Source organism: Schistocerca nitens, chromosome 8 (assembly GCF_023898315.1).
Source record: "Schistocerca nitens isolate TAMUIC-IGC-003100 chromosome 8, iqSchNite1.1, whole genome shotgun sequence".
Lineage (NCBI taxonomy): Eukaryota > Metazoa > Arthropoda > Insecta > Orthoptera > Acrididae > Schistocerca > Schistocerca nitens.
Window position 1 is genome coordinate 362,527,117 of NC_064621.1, and position 20,992 is coordinate 362,548,108.

At 39.6% G+C, this 20,992-nt stretch overlaps 1 protein-coding gene across 1 annotated transcript in view; it reads left to right on the forward strand.

The window, feature by feature from the left end:
* LOC126198475 (unconventional myosin-IXa-like) overlaps positions 1-20,992 on the forward strand; it is a 350,557-nt gene that overhangs the window by 272,349 nt on the left and 57,216 nt on the right. The window contains exons 27-29 of the mRNA XM_049934833.1: positions 3,840-4,122; positions 19,391-19,617; positions 20,427-20,707. Of these exons, the coding sequence (XP_049790790.1) occupies positions 3,840-4,122; positions 19,391-19,617; positions 20,427-20,707 (791 nt within the window). The remainder of the gene's footprint in view (positions 1-3,839; positions 4,123-19,390; positions 19,618-20,426; positions 20,708-20,992) is intronic.

The following is a 20,992-nucleotide window of genomic DNA, read 5'->3' on the forward strand; positions in this document are numbered from 1 at the left end:
GAACAACCAAAATGTTCAAATGTACCTACATTCTGTATTTTAATTTTAAAAACCTACCTGTTACCAATTGTGCGTCTAAAATTGTGAGCCATATGTTTGTGACTATTACAGCGCCATCTATCACAAAGTGAAAAAAGTGGTCCAACTAAAGCATTCGCATTTCTTTACATGCTACACGAATATGTAATAAAAAATGGGGGTTCCTATTTTTTAAAAAAGCAATTGATATCCATTTGACCTATGGCAGCGCCACCTAGTGGGCCAACCATAGCGCCATCTGGTTTCCCCCTTCAAGAGAGACAAGTTTCGTTCTTTGTAGTGTTTTCGTTTGATGCTTATTTCGTGAGATATTTGGCCCAGTCACAATCAATGGACCACCCTGTATAACAGTATTAGAGTATCGATTAAATTTTACTGTGACCAATGCTTCAACATGAAGTATTGAGTTTGAATTGCTCTATAGAGTCTTAAGAATGAGCTTGCAATGTTCCACTTATTCTTTACCGTGATATCGGGTGGTGCAGTAAAGTCTGATCAGGATCCAATACTTCCTATATTCAGTGTTGCTCACATTATTGTTTTGGCACACTTGCCAACCTCGTCTGATTAAACTTCGTTTCTTTGAGTGCTGCAGTTACTGCTGGAAGTTCAGAGCACAAGTCCAAAATCCAGTTATCAAAATAAATATGATACTTGTGTCAATCAAAGTATCGTGTGTTGTGCTCTTTTATATAATAATCATTTGTTACAAACCTATTTTATCATTTGGAACATCACAATAACAGTAGAACTACAATTATTTGATTTAATTCGAACCCATTCGGTTAATCAGAAATTTGGATAATTGCATGTTTTTCAAAAAAAGGGTCAATGTATCTTAATTACAGTAATTATGTACTGTATGTACAGTACTGTATGTTGAAAATGGGAGAAAAAAATATTTTTAAAGAAAAAGAGTTTTAGTGATTGAAATGAAAATGCATTTTTGGGCAGCCAAATCATGCCTCCACTTGACAGTGGGAAGTTGCATGTTGTCACACTTGGGCTGATGCTCCGTCCACTCTAACGCAGTGTCAAGGCCAGCAAACACTTCACTGGCTGATTGTCCTGTGTCTGCTTCAAGTTCGACATTAAGGTCATCTTCTTGCTTGACACTTTCTTCTTGACACTTTCAATAAGTTCATCATTTAGAATTTGAAACCCATGGTCTGACAAATACACACCATCTATTCTGCTCTATCTTAAGCACTAACTTCTGAGCATCCAGGAAGTTTCAAAGAATGTTTCTTAATTCCTCAAGTGACATGTCATCTTATCTTCTCCTGTCTCTTCCAATTCCTTTCCTTGAGCTTCTTTTTGCTTTTTCTCATTTTCCTTCTCTTCTTCAGTTGATACACCTTTCAGCGTCAGCTGCACGTTTAAACGTGACTGCCTTAACCAAGCTCTAAGCTTCCACCACCATGTAAGCGCAATCTTTAAATTTTATTTTTATTTTTTTTATTTTTGTGGTTACCCAACACACCTCCTTCATCTTCGCTCTCTACCTAAAGTTTCCTTAAAAGTTGCTTCTGTAATGGTGTTTCATGTATTCGATAACAGACTGGTTCCATGGTTGCAATAAGCTTGTAACATTTGATGGCAGAAAGAGTTATGTAAACTGGCCATCCCCTCTTTCTAGTAATTCTGCGGTGAGATGAGTTGGTGCATTATCAACAATCAAAAGCACTTTACTGTCTCTTTTTCCAAGAGATTTTTGTTGCTTTTTAACTTCATGGATGAAAATTTCATTGTAACACTTGGTAAGCAATGCTCCAGTCATCCGAGCCTTGGGTTTGTTTTTATAAAAGAGAAGGAGTTTTTTTCGCATTTTAAATTGCTCTTTGTCTTTTGACTTCACTATCAACCGAAGGTTTTTTTTATGGCTTCCCGTAGAGTTCACGCAGGTAAGTACCGTAACACATTCTTTCCTGACTCTATGTCCTGTAGCACTACACTCCATTTTAGATGCTAAAGTGCTTCTAGGTAGAGCTTTTCAAACGAGTGGTTTATGAGCATTGTACAAAAACTCAGGTTGGTAGGAGTCTGCTACAGCTTTAAATTTTTCAGTAGAATCTTCTGCAGCTTTGGAGTCTGCTGTTAACTTCTTGTTAGTTATATCTAATTCACGGACACCAGGCCTGCACTTAAAATTTCTTAGCCAGCCATTACTTCCTTTAAAGGATGAACCACCAACTTTTGAACTAAGGTCTAAGCTTTATCACAAAGAATCGGACCTGAAATTGGGTTTTCCATGGAATGTTGCTGCAAAAACAACTAGAGAACAGCATCTACTAAATTTTTGTTTGTTTTTCTAGAAAACTTCCATCTTTGTTTCCAAGCATGACACGAAGTTTAAAAGTGTAGGTTTGCTCCTTTTAAGGGCTGAAATTGTTGCTTGACCAACACCGTACATCTCAGTCAACTGTATACCTGTAACTCCTTTATCTGATTGCTCTGTAATTTTTAGTTTGTCTGCTAATGATAACACAACAAGTTTTCTTCTGGAAGGCATTGTGAATGACTAAAGGCTCTCACAAACAAAACAATGCATAAGTCAGCATGTCCACAACACACAGACTGTGACTGGTAGTTATCACCAGGCAACAGTGGCTCGTCGTCCCAGTAATGTTCATGCTGCACTTACACTAGCTTCACGGAGGGAAGAACAATAGTACACGTAGCCAGAGTTTGGATAACTGGAGTTGAACAGTTCATTGAAAAAGATGAAGTCTACAAATAGTCTGTCTTATTTAACAGATTCCAATTGAGTGAATGTATAACATGTTTTTTCTTGTCACCGTGGTGTCATAGGCATTGCACGGCCACTGCTCCTCTATTGCTCTCACGTTTCTCCCAAGACAATGACTGTTGTGTGTGATTATTGTAAACACAGGTTGACAATTTACAGTAACTGAATCACATCAGTGTATGTGTCACACTGTTGTGATAGCAGCAAGGCACATATATAAAAGCATATGTCCATTTCTGGACATATCATGGCATTATGCTTCTACAAAGAAGATATCACATCTACTAATACTGCACAGAGCTTCAGATGATGACAAATTAATTTGTCAAAACCAGTAAATCATAATAAAAAATATATTTGCAACTGATGACTGAACTTTATTCTGGAAAATATATATGAAACCAGTAAAGCATAATGAAAATTATATTTACAACTGATAACTAAACTTTATTCTGGAAAATATATACAAAACCAGTAAAGCATAATAAAAATTATATTTACAACTGATGACTAAACTTTATTCTGGAAAATATACACTACAGTTGGTGAAAATTACAGCTATGAATAAAATAGTAAATGTAACTTCCTGCGTAATTAATGTTGAAGAAAAAAAAAAGAGCTGAAAAAATCAATTTGGATGTGTATATTAACAAATTTATTAACTTCCTTTTTTTTCATTTATCAAAATTGGTTCCTTGGTCCCTCAATTGTGAAATAAACAATGAATGTTTTAGAATAGTCAAACATATGATTGGAATTGTGCCTACAAAAGGCAAGGAAATATTAAATTGTCCCATTTATGTAATTAGTATTTTTGACATGATATTTAAAAAAATGTGTTTCATAAAAAATTCATTTTTTTTGCATGTATCGAGTTTTGAAAAAAGTGCTCAGTTCTGACCTTGCTTTATATCCTGACCAGACTATGAAGCAGAATTCTAATGTATTACCAGCATTCTTATTTTTTGTAAAAAAAAGTTTTCTGTATATATCAAGGATTTTCATACTGTAGATGCCCATTTTTTTAAAAATTTTTTTTCATTTGTTTCAGATAATGCAAACTGTCTGTAACCAAGAAAATACTAAGGAGGATTTTCCAGTAACAATGGGAGTAAATGCATTCCGAGGATTTATGAATGAGTTTATGAATCTGAATCATCTTGAAGAAAAGCCTAGCAAAGCTAAGAGGAAAAAAGAAAAGAAGCGGAAGATGGAAGATCCAATAATTTATGCAGGACATTGTTTTCTTTTAACAATTATCAATATTCCAACAGCTTGTGAAATATGCACATCATTTTTCATGTGGCCGATTGAACGTGGCCTTGTTTGTCAAAGTAAGTTGGATAAAAAATAACACTTTTATGTATCTTCTCCTTACACTTGAATGCAAGACAGATAACTATATTTTCAACCCTTTAAAGATATCATAAGTCAGTATAATTGATAATTTTGTAGAAGAAATTTTGTGGGTGTAATATATCCATATGGACAAGCAGCTGAATGAATGCAGTCTGGTGTTTCAGTAGCACAAGAACCTCAATAGTGTATAATTAGACACAATTACTGGTCCTGAGAACCAAAGGCATAGAAGAAAGGTAACAATAAACTGGTCCTGAGAGCCAAAGACATAGAAGATGTCTGCTATAGAGATATGGGTAAATCATATTACCTTTCTTCTATGCCTTTGGTTCTCACGGGTAATCTCACGCATTATTGTAGAAATTAATTTGGTTCTCAGGAACACAATGTGTAGTTAGCCTGCATCTTAGGTAATTCCTAAACATAAAATAGCTTCTTTTGGACGCTTTTGTATGACAAAATTTTCTTAGTTTGCACTCAGTATTTGTCTTCCAGCAGACAGGCTAAATCTATATAACCTTTGGTTATATACGTAATTTGTGTGTGTTCATATCTTTCTGGAATTTATTTTGAAGAAGTCTTTTGGTTAGAATGCTCTCCTTTTAACCTACCTTCTTGCCATTCGCTAGTAGTTTTTATGTTCACATTATTTTCTTCATTTCATATGCTTTTGTAGACCACATTATACCACTTGTTAAGTTAGTCGATCTACTTAGTAGATGTGGAGAAATTCTTGATTCCAAGCGTATTGACCAATTTTGGCACTTCTTCATGTAACCTCAGATTGTTCACTCGGACGTTGGAAATTTATGATATTTGAAAGCTGATCTTTGTAATTTGTTCCAGCTCCACCTATTTCGAGTAAGAGGTGATGGTGGGGATACCTTCTTTTTCACATCTGGCTCACTTTTATTCTTACTTTCTAAAATTGAGACTTTGTTTTTAAGTTCACATTTGAGAATAATAAGGAGGTGAACTATTTGTGCATCAGTTACATATTGCATGCACCCCATGTTTTTTCGTTTAAATCGTAGAAATACAGGGTGTATCAAAAAGAATCATCTGATTTGGCATGTTTATATTTCTGAAACTAATAAACATACGAGGTGTGTTCAAAAAGTAAGGTGACTTTATATTTTTATGAAAAAATATTTATTTATTCATCAATATTCATGTTGTCCCCTTCAAAGTAATCCCCCTCAGATACAATACACTTGTGCCAAAGCTTCTTCCATCCTCGAAGCACTTCTCACAAGCACTTTTTGGTACAACCTTGAGTACTTCCAGCGATGCAGTTTTTATTTCCTCAATCGTTGAAAATCTTCACCCTTTCATAGATCTCTTCAGTTTTGGGAACAGGAAAAAGTCCCAGGGTGCCAAATCCAGTGAACATGGTGGCTGAGGCATGATTGTTGTGCTGTTTTGACCAAAAAAATCTCTCGCAAGCATTGATGTATGAACAGGTGGATTGTCATGATGCAAAAGCCCTGAATTGTTTTCCCACAATTCCGGACATTTTTTTGCATATTGCTCTTTGCAAATGGCGTATAACATCAAGGTAATACTCCTTGTTGACCGTACGGCCTTGAGGTAAAAATTCACGATGCGCTACGTCAGGGTAATTGGAAAAAAATAGTGAGAAAAATTTCAACGTTTGATTGAACTTGGCGTGCTTTTTTCGTTCTTGGCTCTCTGGGTGCTTCCATTGGGACGATTGGGCTTTGGTTTTGTAGTCATAACCATAAACCCATGTTTTGTCACCAGTTATGACCCTTTTGAGCACATCAGGATCATCATTGACGTCTGTCAAGAGCTCCTGTGTGACACTAATGCGATGGTTCTTCTGATCAAGATTAAGAAGTTTTGTAACAGACTTTGCTGACACACGTCTCATGTGCAAAACATCTGAAAAAATTTGTATGACACAAACTGAGTGATATGCCAACATCCTCAGCAACTTCTCTACGGTAATTCAACGATTTTCCAAAACAATTTTCTTCACAGCTTCGACGTTATCATCTGTTGTTGATGTGTTGGGGCGTCCAGAGAGAGGTTCGTCATTGGCATCTTCTCGGCCATCTTGGAAGAGCTTGAACTACCTGTAAACACTTTTTTTGCTTAGAGAAGACTCACCATATGCCACTGTCAAAATTTCAAGTGTTTTAGAGCACTCGATTCCATTTTTCACACAAAAGTTGATGCAAATTCTTTGCTCCATTTTTTTATAATAATCGAAAATCACCGAGCGCATTACAACACATCTAACCTTTCTGTCTGTCAGAAGCAAATTAAGTATGCTGCACACTTGAAACTGTGGGCATGTGTTCGGGAAATTTGTACCAACATAACAAAGAAAAAGATCGATAATCGAATGTATGCTCCCTGCTCAATTTGAAGACACCTTACTTTTTTAACAGCTCTTGTATACAATGAATTTTGTTTTTTGTTGAACGGGAAACTCAGAAAGTTTTTTCATAGTTGTTCAGTGTGCCCCCTTGAGATGCACGGTGTATGTCAATGCAGTATTCAGATTGTTCCCACACTGCAGCGAGCATGTCTTGAGTTACAGCTTCCACAGCTGCGTTATGCGATGTCTCAGTTCGTTCATTGTTGTTGGTAGTGAAGGCAAGTAAACAAAGTCTTTTATAAACCACCACGAGAAATAATCACATACAGTCAGGTCCAGGGACCTTGGAGGCCAGTAATGTAAGGCTGGGCTGAATCATTTGGTCCAGTGCAACCAATCAATCATTCGTTAATTCTTTGATTTAAAAATTCCCACACTTCTAGATGCCAGTGCCCCATCCTGCTGGTAAATGAAGTCATTCAAATTAGTCTTCAAATGTGGGAAAAGGAAGGCATATTGAGATATGTGCTTCCTGTAACAGTGTTCTCCGCAAAGAAATATTTACCATACACTTTTTCCCGTGAAAATGCGCAAAATACATTAAATTTTGGAGAGTCCCTCTCATGATGTAGAACTTCATGTGGTTGTTCGTACCCCACATTCCCACATTATGACGGCTCACCTGTCCATTTATATGGAAAGTTGCTTTGTCACTAAACACTCCATCTTGGCGAGAACAAAATTACAGAATTCAACATGTTGTTGTTTGTCACTTTCACAAAGAGCTTGCAGTAGCTGAATTTAGTATGGTTTCATGTGTAAACGTCGATACAAGACATGGCAGATGGACATGGAGGGCATGTTGAGCTGTCGAGCTGCATGGCAAACAGGTTTCTGTGGACTCGTTGTGAAACTATGGCGGATGCATTCAACGTGTGTGTTGGACACTTGGGGACAGCGTGGCAATTTGCCTTAACAAAAACAACCAGTTTCTTGGAATTGTTCGTGCCATCGTCTAATGCTCTGTGCTGTGCTAGGATCCACACCATACGTACTACAAAAGTCACGGTGAACAGTTATTACTGACCCACACTGCACAAAACATAGACCACAAAACACTTTCTATTGCCCTGACACCATTTTTACTAGTAATGAAGTGGGTGCACACTGCTGCCACTTACAAGGGGAGGCCGCGACGTTTGTTACTGCAAACTTCGTACACTCGTAGTACTCCATTAGGACATCAAAATGTGTAAGCAATAGTGCATAATTCTCAGGCATTACTGAGAAAATCGCAAGATAATTTTGGTCATCAAATATAAACCTGTGTGGCCATTTTTATCATGAAGTGGCTGTAGCCGAGTCGTTAGTGTTCAAGCCCCATAATCGCTGGATCTAGTCCCGTTTTTCTCCCCAACACAGTCATATTCTTTACTATTTATATTACAATTGATATAATGGGAAAAATACGTGTAATCGGATGAACTTTTATTAAATTTACAATGTTATTTGGCAGTATACACATTTTTATCATAAAAAATAATATAATATTCATTACTATCGACTAATAGACGCATAAAGTGATGATGAAAATGTATGCTTGTCCGAGATTTGAGGAGTCCCTTATACCTGGAAGGAGCCCAAAGCTACTTGTTACCTGCAAGTTTTGACCTGCATAGACGGCTTTCGAAAGATGTACAGTTTATCGTCGCTTTCAACACTGAATAAATGCTATGTTTCCGCATACACAAGGCCTTTTGAGGTTTTCCATGGAAAAACAACATTTTTAAAAACCTCTTTTTCAGCTGATAATTTGAAAGCAAACCATGCATAATGCAGCATTTCCTTAAATATTGGCGCTGATAATTGATAATGCTGTATCGAGTGTATTTTAACAGTGCCTTCACGAGAAGCAATTTCTTGTTCTCTTTCAATTAAATAAGAACAATTTTGAAGATGCTTAGTGAAATTTTTGAGTTTCTTGTAGAAATAAACAGCGCACGGTTGGGAAACTGGCATGCATTTCGGAGGTACGACTTTAACCGTACTTGTTCCAAGTCCTTTGTCAACGGTGAAAATTTTATCGTACAAACCATGATTCGTTTGATCCCCCCAATAATCTATTACTAATAAGAATTTTTCTTTCTTCATGTAGGGAAGCATGACGCTAGATAAAAAATGAGTAATATAATTGCGTGGTAAGTTTCCCGGATTTCGAACTCGTTACAACGACATTCGGAAGATCTTTCGTTAATTTGTCAATGGTGTTCTGAACCTTTGGTCCAAACTTCCTCATGGCTTCTCGCAAACAAAGAAACACAAGCGGCAATAATGCGCTATGCAAATTTATCGCTTATTGTGCCTTGTACGAGTCTGTCACCTTATTCATATCGCGCCTTCTGACAAACACGGTCTTAGAATTTCTTTCGGCAAGAGTTCTGTTGTTTGGCAACCCGTCTGGTCTGTATTGATAACATTTTTTTTAATTCGGCGTGACTGTCCTCGTCTGCAATTGAAACTTTCTCGCGGCTTCCAGCGTTTCTTCCACAGACACAAATTCCCTCGAACTCACACGCCGCATGATCTTCCTGTGCCGAATTCTGTGCCGTAATTTGAATTTTATTATCCGTGCTTTGAAGATGAGGTCCTCCGATTGGAATTGGCATGCAGCTACGAAAGCCCACTGCTGTAGGTTTCTGGTTGCCACCTGAAAAGTAAAATCAGTAGTTTCATTTTATTAATATAATTATTTCTTCGAATGAGGTTGTTGAAGATATAGAAAATTAGATGTAGAGTGATAAAAATGAACACTTACTTGCTGATAATTTTGGCGAGACTCCACGAAACAGTTATAAGTCCACGAATCGATTAGCAAATATTTATCGGTCGTTGATCCTCCAAATTTTATGTTTTCTTCCCATCTCTTCAATTCGTCTTTTCTTGTCAAACTTCTAGACCCTTTTATCTGGAGGGTTTGGAGACTCCATTTAGGGTGTTCTTTCGCCAGTTTGACAACTTTTATTTTGGTCTCCAATGGAACATAATCACCTTTTGATGCCTTTTCCGCTAGCTCATAATCTTCATTGTCGGACGAATTTTCTTCGACTTCACGGAATTGATCTTTTTCGTCTACTTCATCAAAATGAGTATTTTTTCTCCTGAAGTTTCCATGGTAGCCCGATACAGTTCTTCTCCAATCACCATTGCATCTGCAGAAATCATTGCTGATGCTTCTGTATCGACGACGTCCGCTTCTTGAGGAAGACTATCACAATATATGAACGCGTCCTTCAACTGATGTTTCGCAACTGCACTATGGATTGAATTTTCATGAAATTCCTCGTCCGCAGTTCTCGACACTTTCATTTTTGTAGTCACGATGTAAGGTTTTATACTTCATGAACAATTTGCACATACATTATTTCATCCTGCTACATAAGCAAGGTCTCACTACTATGCGAGTTAACTGTCAAATGATACCCATTTTATCCCGGTTCCAGCCTGGCCATCCCCTCATTCTTTGAAAGCCGTCTGTGCCAGTCAAAACTTGCAGGTAACAAGTAGTTTCGGGCTCCTTCCAGGTATAAGGGATTTCTCAGATCACGGACAAGCAAACATTTTCAGTCTCACTTTATGCCTTTGGTCATTTACTAGTCAGTAGTTACGAGTATTATATTATTTGTGATAATAAAAATTTGTAGACTGCCAGATAACGTAAACTTAACAAAAGTTCATCTGATTACACATATTTTTCCCATTATATCAATGGGGGGGGGGACTGACGAACGGAACTCGATCCAGCGATTATGGGGCCTGAACGCTAACCACTTGACTGCCACTACTTCATGGTAAAAATGGCCACGCACAAGTATATATTTGACGATCGAAATTATCTTGTAATTTTCTCAATAATGCTTGAGAAGTACGCGCTACTGCTTAAACATTTTTTTGTCCTAATGGAGTACTACAAGTGTACGAAGTTTGCAGTAAATCCACATTCCAAACGTTGTGGCCTCCCCTTGTTCGTGGAAACCATGTAAAACTCGAGAGTTTGCTCTTTCCAACAGTACATTGTTCACGCATGCATCTCAAATAACTTAATAGTTACGATTTTTTAAACATCAGATTTTTTAAAAAATTTTTGTACACTGTATTTTCATAGCTATTGAAAATTCGCTATTGCAGATTTTCGGAAGTATCTGTATGGGCTGAGGAGAAAGTATTTTATACTTTTTAGTTCAATTTTAAAATGTGGTGTGTTAAAAATTCATTTTTATGTAAATAATTTTTTTCTTTAACTTTTTTTTCAAGAACATGTCAGCAATTTTACTCACTATCTTGCCATTCTTAAATAAAAATAGTGTAGCCTGTGCATAACATCAAACTGAAGAATGATCAAATATCTTCACAAATAACTGATGCAGGAAGTAATAAAATTGTATACCTCAAGTGAAACAGGAAGCATTTCAGAAGTTGGTTCAAAACTACTCATCATAAGATTTCTCTATGTACAAAATTTTGTTAAATGAGTACAATTATATTGTCAAATTTCATTGTTAAAATCACGATTGGTCTGTGCATCTTTTTTGCAAGCTCTGGCCGTTACTAAAACAATTCTGTAAAGCTGTGAACCTCTACAATTTTTTTCCCAGCACACTTCTCATTGAATATGTAGAGTGCTTCTACAGCTTTCTGCAGCAAACTTCTCATTAAACACAAAGAGAGAAAGTTGCCTTAGTGTTTAGACCTTTCCTGCTTAAGTGCTATCAGTATTATTGAGCATCCTGAATTCATCATTTGTGCAGCTGTGGAGTCTTCATATCTATCAACCTGAAATCAACATTTAATTATTTGGAAAGTGCTGGTTTGTTTGTGTGTGTGTGTGTGTGTGTGTGTGTGTGTGTGAGAGAGAGAGAGAGAGAGAGAGAGAGAGAGAGAGAGAGAGAGCTAGCTTTGAATGTTATGAGTAACAGTTGTGTAGACAGTTGAAGCATTTGAGTGTGATCACCAGTGACTGTTTCCAATGTATCGTGAAACTTCATTTTCACATTTCTGTAATTAACATTTTCCCATTGTTTGCAACAATGTTTTATCGGTTCAGTCCTATCATCTGTGTTCATGCTTTTGCATCATCATAAGTACAAATGTCTCACCATTTATGATTAAAGGAGATGTAATGATGCTAGCAAGGCATTATCTTTCAAGTAGTGTTTCTGTACCATACTTTTAACGGTTTGGTGACAAGAGAAATGGTGCAGAACTGGATTGTGCACTTTCCTTTTCTTTCATTACAATTGACTTACTTGAAACACAGTCGATCCTCTTCTCTGGATATGTGGCTGCATCAATCTCCACAACTTCTTCTTCGAAGAAATAATGCTAATTAGAGGGATTAAAAAAAAGACTCTCTCTCTCTCTCTCTCTCTCTCTCTCTCTCTCTCTCTCTGCGCCTCTGCTCTTGAAATAACTAGGCACTCTCATAATACTTTCAGTCAGTTCTAGTGTATTTCCATTTCCACAAGTCTCACATAAGTATACAAATACTTGCAATTCAATTACGTCTTTAACTGTCAGATACAATTAAGTATATTTAAAATGTGGTGAGTTTAATAACCACCAAAAATTCAAAGACAGTTATTGCTTTTAGCAAGTCTAACACCTGAATTAAAAGTATCTAGTCAAATCATATTTCATTTCCAGAATGAGATTTTCACTCTGCAGTGAGTGTGCGCTGATATTAAACTTCCTGGCAGATTAAAACTGTGTGCCGGACCGAGACTCGAACTCAGGACCTTCGCCTTTCACGGGCAAGTGCTCTACCAACTGAGCTACCCAAGCACGACTCACGCCCCGTCCTCACAGCTTTACTTCTGCCAGTACCTCGTCTCCTACTTTCCAAACTTCACAGAAGCTCTCCTGCGGGGAGAACTAGCACTCCTGGAAGAAAGGATATTGCGAAGACATGTCTTAGCCACAGCCTGGGGGATGTTTCCAGAACTTCGCTGCAGAGTGAAAATCTCATTCTGGAAACATCCTCCAGGCTGTGGCTAAGCCATGTCTTCTCAATATCCTTTCTTCCAGGAGTGCTAGTTCTGCAAGGTTCGCAGGAGAGCTTCTGCAAAGTTTGGAAAGTAGGAGACGAGGTACTGGCAGAAGTAAAGCTGTGAGGACGGGGCGTGAGTCGTCCTTGGGTAGCTCAGTTGGTAGAGCACTTGCCCGCGAAAGGCAACGGTCCCGAGTTCGAGTCTCGGTCCGGCACACTGTTTTAATCTGCCAGGAAGTGTCATATTTCATTTGTTCATAACAATTACAATCATTACACTGTCAAAGAATAATGTATGGTTGCTCCTTGTATGTCACATACAGCTTCTATGGCGCGAGCGGCAAACACTTGTCTGCATTGATCGACCGCCACAATTGCAGTATTCTCCCAATACACTTCCTTCCTGGACACACAAAAATTGGTGGCACGGTAGACACAGCTCCACTCTCCCCCACTTATACTTAAAATATCGAGTGTTCGAGACGGTTGAAGACCCTGAAATTCTCGAGGCACTACATGCTCACTTCTCCACTATCTCTGAACCGCAGCAATATTCTCAAACTTCCAGTATCACTTAATTACTTGCTTCAGGACTTCAAAGCTCAGATGTATGCCAGTCATGTTGAAGTAGCTTCCTTGTCACTAACTGGGTTGGGTAGTGAGAGCCACAATTCTGCTACCACGTGTTCAAGAAATATAACATTACTTTCAGCCAGAAATTGAACCTTGTAGAACAGCAAATAAATTTTCTGACAATTCAAAGTATATGTACTTTTTTTTACGGTTGCTTCGGCAGGAAAGAGGGAAGGAGAGGGATAGACGAAAGGATGTGGGTTTTAAGGGAGAGGGTAAGGAGTCATTCCAATCCCGGGAGCGGAAAGACTTACCTTAGGGCGAAAAAAGGACAGGTATACACTCGCACACAACACATATCCATCCACACATATACAGACACAAGCAGTCATATTTAAAGGCAAAGAGTTTGGACAGAGATGTCAGTCAAGGCGGAAGTGCAGAGGCAAAGATGTTTTTGAATGACAGGTGAGGTATGAGTGGCAGCAACTTGAAATTAGCGAAGGTTGAGGCCTGGTGGATAATGGGAAGAGAGGATATACTGAAGGGCAAGTTCCCATCTCCGGAGTTTGGATAGGTTGGTGTTAGTGCGAAGTATCCAGATAACCCGGACGGTGTAACACTGTGCCAAGATGTGCTGGCTGTGCACCAAGACATGTTTAGCCACAGTGTGATCCTCATTACCAACAAACACTGTCTGCCTGTGTCCATTCATGCGAATGGACAGTTTGTTGTTGGTCATTCCCACATAGAAAGCGTCACAGTGTAGGCAGGTCAGTTGGTAAATCACGTGGGTGCTTTCACACGTGGCTCTGCCTTTGATCGTGTACTCCTTCCGGGTTACAGGACTGGAGTAGGTGGTGGTGGGAGGGTGCATGGGACAGGTTTTACACCGGGGGCAGTTACAAGGGTAGGAGCCGGAGGGTAGGGAAGGTGGTTTGGGGATTTCATAGGGATGAACCAAGAGGTTACGAAGGTTAGGTGGATGGCGGAAAGACACTCTTGGTGGAGTGGGGAGGATTTCATGAAGGATGGATCTCATTTTGGGGCAGGATTTGAGGAAGTCGTATCCCTGCTGGAGAGCCACATTCAGAGTCTGATCCAGTCCTGGGAAAAATCCTGTCACAAGTGGGGCACTTTTGGGGTTCTTCTGTGAGAGGTTCTGGGTTTGAGGGGATGAGGAAGTGGCACCGGTTATTTTCTTCTGTACCAGATCGGGAGGGTAGCTGCGGGATGCGAAGGCTTTTTTCAGGTTGTTGGTGTAATGGTTCAGGGATTCAGGACTGGAGCAGATTCATTTGCCACGAAGGCCTAGACTGTAGGGAAGGGACCGTTTGATATGGAATGGGTGGCAGCTGTCATAATGGAGGTATTGTTGTTTGTTGGTGGGTTTGATGTGGACGGATGTGTGAAGCTGGCAATTGGACAGATGGAGTTCAATGTCAAGGAAAGTGGTATGGGATTTGGAGTAGGACCGGGTGAATCGGATGGAACCAAAGGAGTTGAGGTTGGAGAGGAAATTCTGGAGTTCTTCTTCACTGTGAGTCCAGATCATGAAGATGTCATCAATAAATCTGTACCAAACTTTGGGTTGGCAGGCCTGGGTAACCAAGAAGGCTTCCTCTAAGCGACCCATAAATAGGTTGGCATACGAGGGGGCCATCCTGGTACCCATGGCTGTTCCCTTTAATTGTTGGTATGTCTGGCCTTCAAAAGTGAAGAAGTTGTGAGTCAGGATGAAGCTGGCTAAGGTGATGAGGAAAGAGGTTTTAGGTAGGGTGGCAGGTGATCGGAGTGAAAGTAAGTGCTCCATTGCAGCGAGGCCCTGGACGTGTGGGATATTTGTGTATAGGGAAGTGGCATCAATGGTTACAAGGATGATTTCCAGGGGTAACAGACTGGGTAAGGATTCTAGGCGTTCGAGAAAGTGGTTGGTGTCTTTGATGAAGGATGGGAGACTGCATGTAATGGGTTGAAGGTGTTGATCTACGTAGGCAGAGAGACGTTCTGTGGGGACTTGGTAACCAGCTACAATGGGGCGGCCGGGATGTTTGGGTGTGTGAATTTTAGGAAGTAAGTAGAAGGTAGGAGTGCGAGGTGTCGGTGGGGTTAGGAGGTTGATGGAGTCAGGTGAAAGGTTTTGTAGGGGGCCTAAGGTTCTGAGGATTCCTTGAAGCTCTGCCTGGACATCAGGAATGGGATTACCTTGGCAAACTTTGTATGTAGTGTTGTCTGAAAGCTGACGCAGTCCCTCAGCCACATACTCCCGACAGTCAAGTACCACGGTCGTGGAACCCTTGTCAGCCAGAAGAATGATGATGGATTGGTCAGCCTTCAGATCACGGATAGCCTGTGCTTCGGCTGTGGTGATGTTGGGAGTAGGATTAAGGTTTTTCAAGAAAGATTGAGAGGCAAGGCTGGAAGTGAGAAATTCCTGGAAGGTTTGGAGAGGGTGATTTTCAGGAAGAGGAGGTGGGTCCCTCTGTGATGGAGGACGGAACTGTTCCAGGCAGGGTTCAATTTGGATAGTGTCTTGGGGAGTTGGATTATTAGGAGTGGGATCAGGATTATTTTTCTTCGTGGCAAAGTGATATTTCCAGCAGAGACTACGAGTGTAGGACAGTAAATCTGTGACAACGGCAGTTTGGTTGAATCTGGGAGTGGGGCTGAAGGCGAGGCCTTTGGATAGAACAGAGGTTTCGGATTGGGAGAGAGGTTTGGAGGAAAGGTTAACTACTGAATTGGGGTGTTGTGATTCCAGATTGTGTTGACTAGAATTTTGAGGTGTTGGGGGGAGTGGAGCTGGAAGTGGGAGATTGAGTAGATGGGAGAGACTGGGTCTGTGTGCAATGAGAGGAGGTTGAGGTTTGTTGGAACGGTTGTGGAGGGTGAATGAGTTGCCTTTCCAGAGGTGGGAAACCAGGAGTTTGGATAGTTTTTTTGAAGTGGAGGGTGGCATGCTGTTCTAATTTGCGGTTGGCCTGTAGGAGGATGCTCTGAACAGCCGGTGTGGATGTGGGAGAGGAAAGATTGAGGACTTTGATTGGGGTAGGAGTTGACGTGTGTGTTCATTGGCTGAGTCGATGTGTAGGTTTTCGTTTGCCACGAAGGCGTAGGCTGTAGGGAAGGGACCGTTTGATATGGAATGGGTGGCATTAAATATGTCTGCTTGTGTGTGTGTATATGTGTGGATGGATATGTGTTGTGTGCGAGTGTATACCTGTCCTTTTTTCCCCCTAAGGTAAGTCTTTCCGCTCCCGGGATTGGAATGACTCCTTACCCTCTCCCTTAAAACCCACATCCTTTCGTCTATCCCTCTCCTTCCCTCTTTCCTGACAAAGCAACCGTTGGATGCGAAAGCTTGAAATTTTGTGTGTGTGTTTGTGTGTTTTTTAATTGTGTCTATCTACCAGCGTTTTCCCGTTTGGTAAGTAATGGAATCATTGTTTTAAATATATTTTTCCCATGTGGAATGTTTCTTTCTATTTTATATATATATATATATATATATATATATATATATATATATATATATATATATATATATATAACAGAGGGAAACATTCCACGTGGAAAAAATATATCTAAAAAGAAAGATGATGAGACTTACCAAACAAAAGCGCTGGCAGGTCGATAGACACACAAACAAACACAAATATACACACAAAATTCAAGCTTTCGCAACAAACTGTTGCCTCATCAGGAAAGAGGGAAGGAGAGGGAAAGACGAAAGGATGTGGGTTTTAAGGGAGAGGGTAAGGAGTCATTCCAATCCCGGGAGCGGAAAGACTTACCTTAGGGGGAAAAAAGGACAGGTATACACTCGCACACACACACATATCCATCCACACATACAGACACAAGCAGACATATTTAAAGACCAACATATAAATATGTCTGCTTGTGTCTGTATGTGTGGATGGATATGTGTGTGTGTGCGAGTGTATACCTGTCCTTTTTTCCCCCTAAGGTAAGTCTTTCCGCTCCCGGGATTGGAATGACTCCTTACCCTCTCCCTTAAAACCCACATCCTTTCGTCTTTCCCTCTCCTTCCCTCTTTCCTGATGAGGCAACAGTTTGTTGCGAAAGCTTGAATTTTGTGTGTATATTTGTGTTTGTTTGTGTGTCTATCGACCTGCCAGCGCTTTTGTTTGGTAAGTCTCATCATCTTTCTTTTTATATATATATATATATATATATATATATATATATATATATATATATATATATATATATATATATATATTAAAGAGGGGTATCCTATGTGCAGGTTGGGTGAGATGTATATACAGGGTGTTACAAAAAGGTACGGCCAAACTTTCAGGAAACATTCCTCACACACAAATAAAGAAAAGATGTTATGTGGACATGTGTCCGGAAACACTTAATTTCCATGTTAGAGCTCATTTTAGTTTCGTCAGTATGTACTGTAGTTCCTCGATTCACCGCCAGTTGGCCCAATTGAAGGAAGGTAATGTTGACTTCGGTGCTTGTATTGACATGCGACTCATTGCTCTACAGTACTAGCATCAAGCACATCAGTACGTAGCATCAACAGGTTAGCGTTCATCACAAACGTGGTTTTGCAGTCAGTGCAATGTTTACAAATGCGGAGTTGGAAGATGCCCATTTCATGTATGGATTAACACTGGGCAATAGCCGTGGCGCGGTACGTTTGTATCGAGACAGATTTCCAGAACGAAGGTGTCCAACAGGAAGACGTTCAAAGCAATTGATCGGCGTCTTAGGGAGCACGGAACATTCCAGCCTATGACTCGCGACTGGGGAAGACCTAGAATGACGAGGACACCTGCAATGGATGAGGCAATTCTTCGTGCAGTTCACGATAACCCTAATGTCACTGTATGGAGAGTGCTACGGGAGAACCAGTTGTTTCCGTACCATGTACAGCGTGTGCAGGCGCTATGAGCAGCTGATTGGCCTCCACGGGTACACTTCTGCGAATGGTTCATCCAACAATGTGTTAATCCTCATTTCAGTGCAAATGTACTCTTTATGGATGAGGCTTCATTCCAACGTGATCAATTTGTAAATTTTCACAATCAACATGTGTGGGCTGACGAGAATCCGCACGCAATTGTGCAATCACGTCATCAACACAGATTTTCTGTGAACGTTTGGGCAGGCATTGTTGGTGATGTCTTGATTGGGCCCCATGTTCTTCCACCTACGCTCAATGGAGCACGTTATCATGATTTCATACGGGATACTCTACCTGTGCTGCTAGAACACGTGCCTTTACAAGTACGACACAACTTGTGGTTCATGCACGATGGAGATCCTGCACATTTCAGTCAAAGTGTTCGTACGCTTCTCAACAACAGATTCGGTGACCAATGGATTGGTAGAGGCGAACCAATTCCATGGCCTCCACGTTCTCCTGACCTCAACCCTCTTGACTTTCATTTATGGGGGCATTTGAAAGCTCTTGTCTACGCAACCCCGGTACCAAATGTAGAGACTCTTCGTGCTCGTATTGTGGACAGCTATGATACAATATTCCATTCTCCAGGGCTGCATCAGCGCATCAGGGATTCCATGCGACGGAGGGTGGATGCATGTATCCTCACTAACTGAGGACATTTTGAACATTACCTGTAACAAAGTGTTTGAAGTCACACTGGTACGTTCTGTTGCTGTGTGTTTCCATTCCATGATGAAATTGATTTGAAGGGAAGTAATAAAATGAGCTCTAACATGGAAAGTAAGCATATCCGGACACATGTCCGCATAACATATTTTCTTTCTTTGTGTGTGAGGAATGTTTCCTGAAAGTTTGGCCGTACCTTTTTGTAACACCCTGTAGATATAAATTTAATAGAATTGACATGTGGTTTTGCAGCAGTGGGCTGTGTCACTGTCAAATCTTGTTCCTTACATTGTCTGCAACACAGTAATTGGTGCAGCATGAGATTGTGAATAATTAAATGCAAGAGGAAAGCATAATTTTTATCTTCAACGTACTAGTAGTAGTTCAGGAAAGGGTGCCTAGAAATACGTTAATCCCAGTAACATTATGTAAATGTGGAAACAGTGCAAAGATGAAATGATTTTTGCAGGGGGAACTGTAAGATGCAGTCACTGTTGCACCCCAGTGAAAGTTATAAATATCATGACAGAATTTTTATTCAATGCTATCAATTCTTTTTCTACATTTTTTAAATATTCAGAACATTTACTGTCAAAATTCATCCATAGTGTTATGGGATGAAATCATGTGCTTACTTTTTTTTTAATTAGTTGTGTGCTTGCTTTCCAGACTGCAAGTTAACATGCCACAAGAAGTGCTATACACGAGTTATTGTGGCTTGTGGTAAAGAAGGCCATGGTGAAAGTGGGTATTCTAGTGAGGGTCGTCGTGTATTTGGTGTTCCTCTTCACCTCTTAGCAACTGGTGATGGGAAGGTACCTGCTGTTGTTGACCGCTTAATCACCACCATTGAAATGCATGGCTTATATACAGAGGGAATATATCGGAAATCTGGAGTGAGTATAAGGCAGCACTAGAAAAAAAAGTGTAATTGAATGATAACTTGATATGATGTTTCATATATCTATTGCAACGTAATGATGCTTCTCTATCAATCTAAGATGTGTGTCACCTTTTTCAAAGATCAGATATTTGAATTGATACTATTGGTCCTTTGCGATTCCTGGAAAGTATTTGGAGAATGTTCAGCTGTTGCCAAGTGTCTTCTAGTTTTTAACTTATGACAATGATTGTTTATTGGACAATGTATCAGTTGATACTTCAAGTACACTTAGGATATTTAATTGAAACAGTGATCATCTGTGTACAGCTGAACATGTATTTCTGTTTGTTTCCTATTCTTCTTGTGTGATGTGGTTAACTTTAGATTTTTGTTCTGGAAGAATTGATTTTATGTTCAGTTCTGCAAGATTCGATAGGGACTCTTGTTGTTAATTATTCATGCAAGTAAATTACCTTCATTTGAGAAATTTACATGCAACTATTGTCTTCACGTTCTGTAATCTCACGTATTATAAATATCGTGGCAACTGAAATAAAATACTTTCTGCCATCAAATATTGCATACTGTTACACAAATGCCCAAGCATGGTAGTTGAGGATTCTGATGGGCTTCTTAACAAGACTTGAGTTTTTGCTTATCACACTGAAATCTTTGGTAGAAGTAAATACAGTACCACATTTTAGGCTGGCATGATCAGAAGACCGCATCATCTGTAATCTTTTTATTTTAAATACTTGGTATTTAAACTGCTGTGTAAACTTATGTCAGAGGTCTTTATTTCTGGTGTTAATTTTGTTACAGGTGAGTTCTAAAGTGAAGGAATTAAAGGCAAGAATTGAAGATGAACATCTAGATGATATCAACTTCGGAAGTTATCATGTTCATGTATTGGCAGCCGTATTGAAGAGCTTCTTGCGTGAAATGCCTGAACCTTTGTTAACATTTGATAGTTATGAAGACTTTTTACGTGCTGGCAGTCTTACAGATCCTCATGATCGCGTGTTGACCCTCTTCGCAATAATTAAGAAGTTACCAAAGCCAAATTTTGACCTTGTTGAGAGGCTTGTATTCCATCTTGCAAGGTATGTGTTTTTATTTATTTTCTAATTTTGGCTTTTAGAATCAGTTACATTTACACCTTCCTGGCTTACGAATAGAAATCTGTATAGTACTAGGATTCATAAATTTTTTGTCTGACAAGGAGATCCCCTGCAGAAACCTTTGCATGCAGATAGGTTTTATCAACATGCATCCAGCAAGCCTGTCATAACTTACCACAAACATGTATAGCTTTTACTAACAACATCAGTGAATGTTTGATTTAGTGTCACATGATGTTCAAGACTTGTGGAAAGCACCCAGTATTG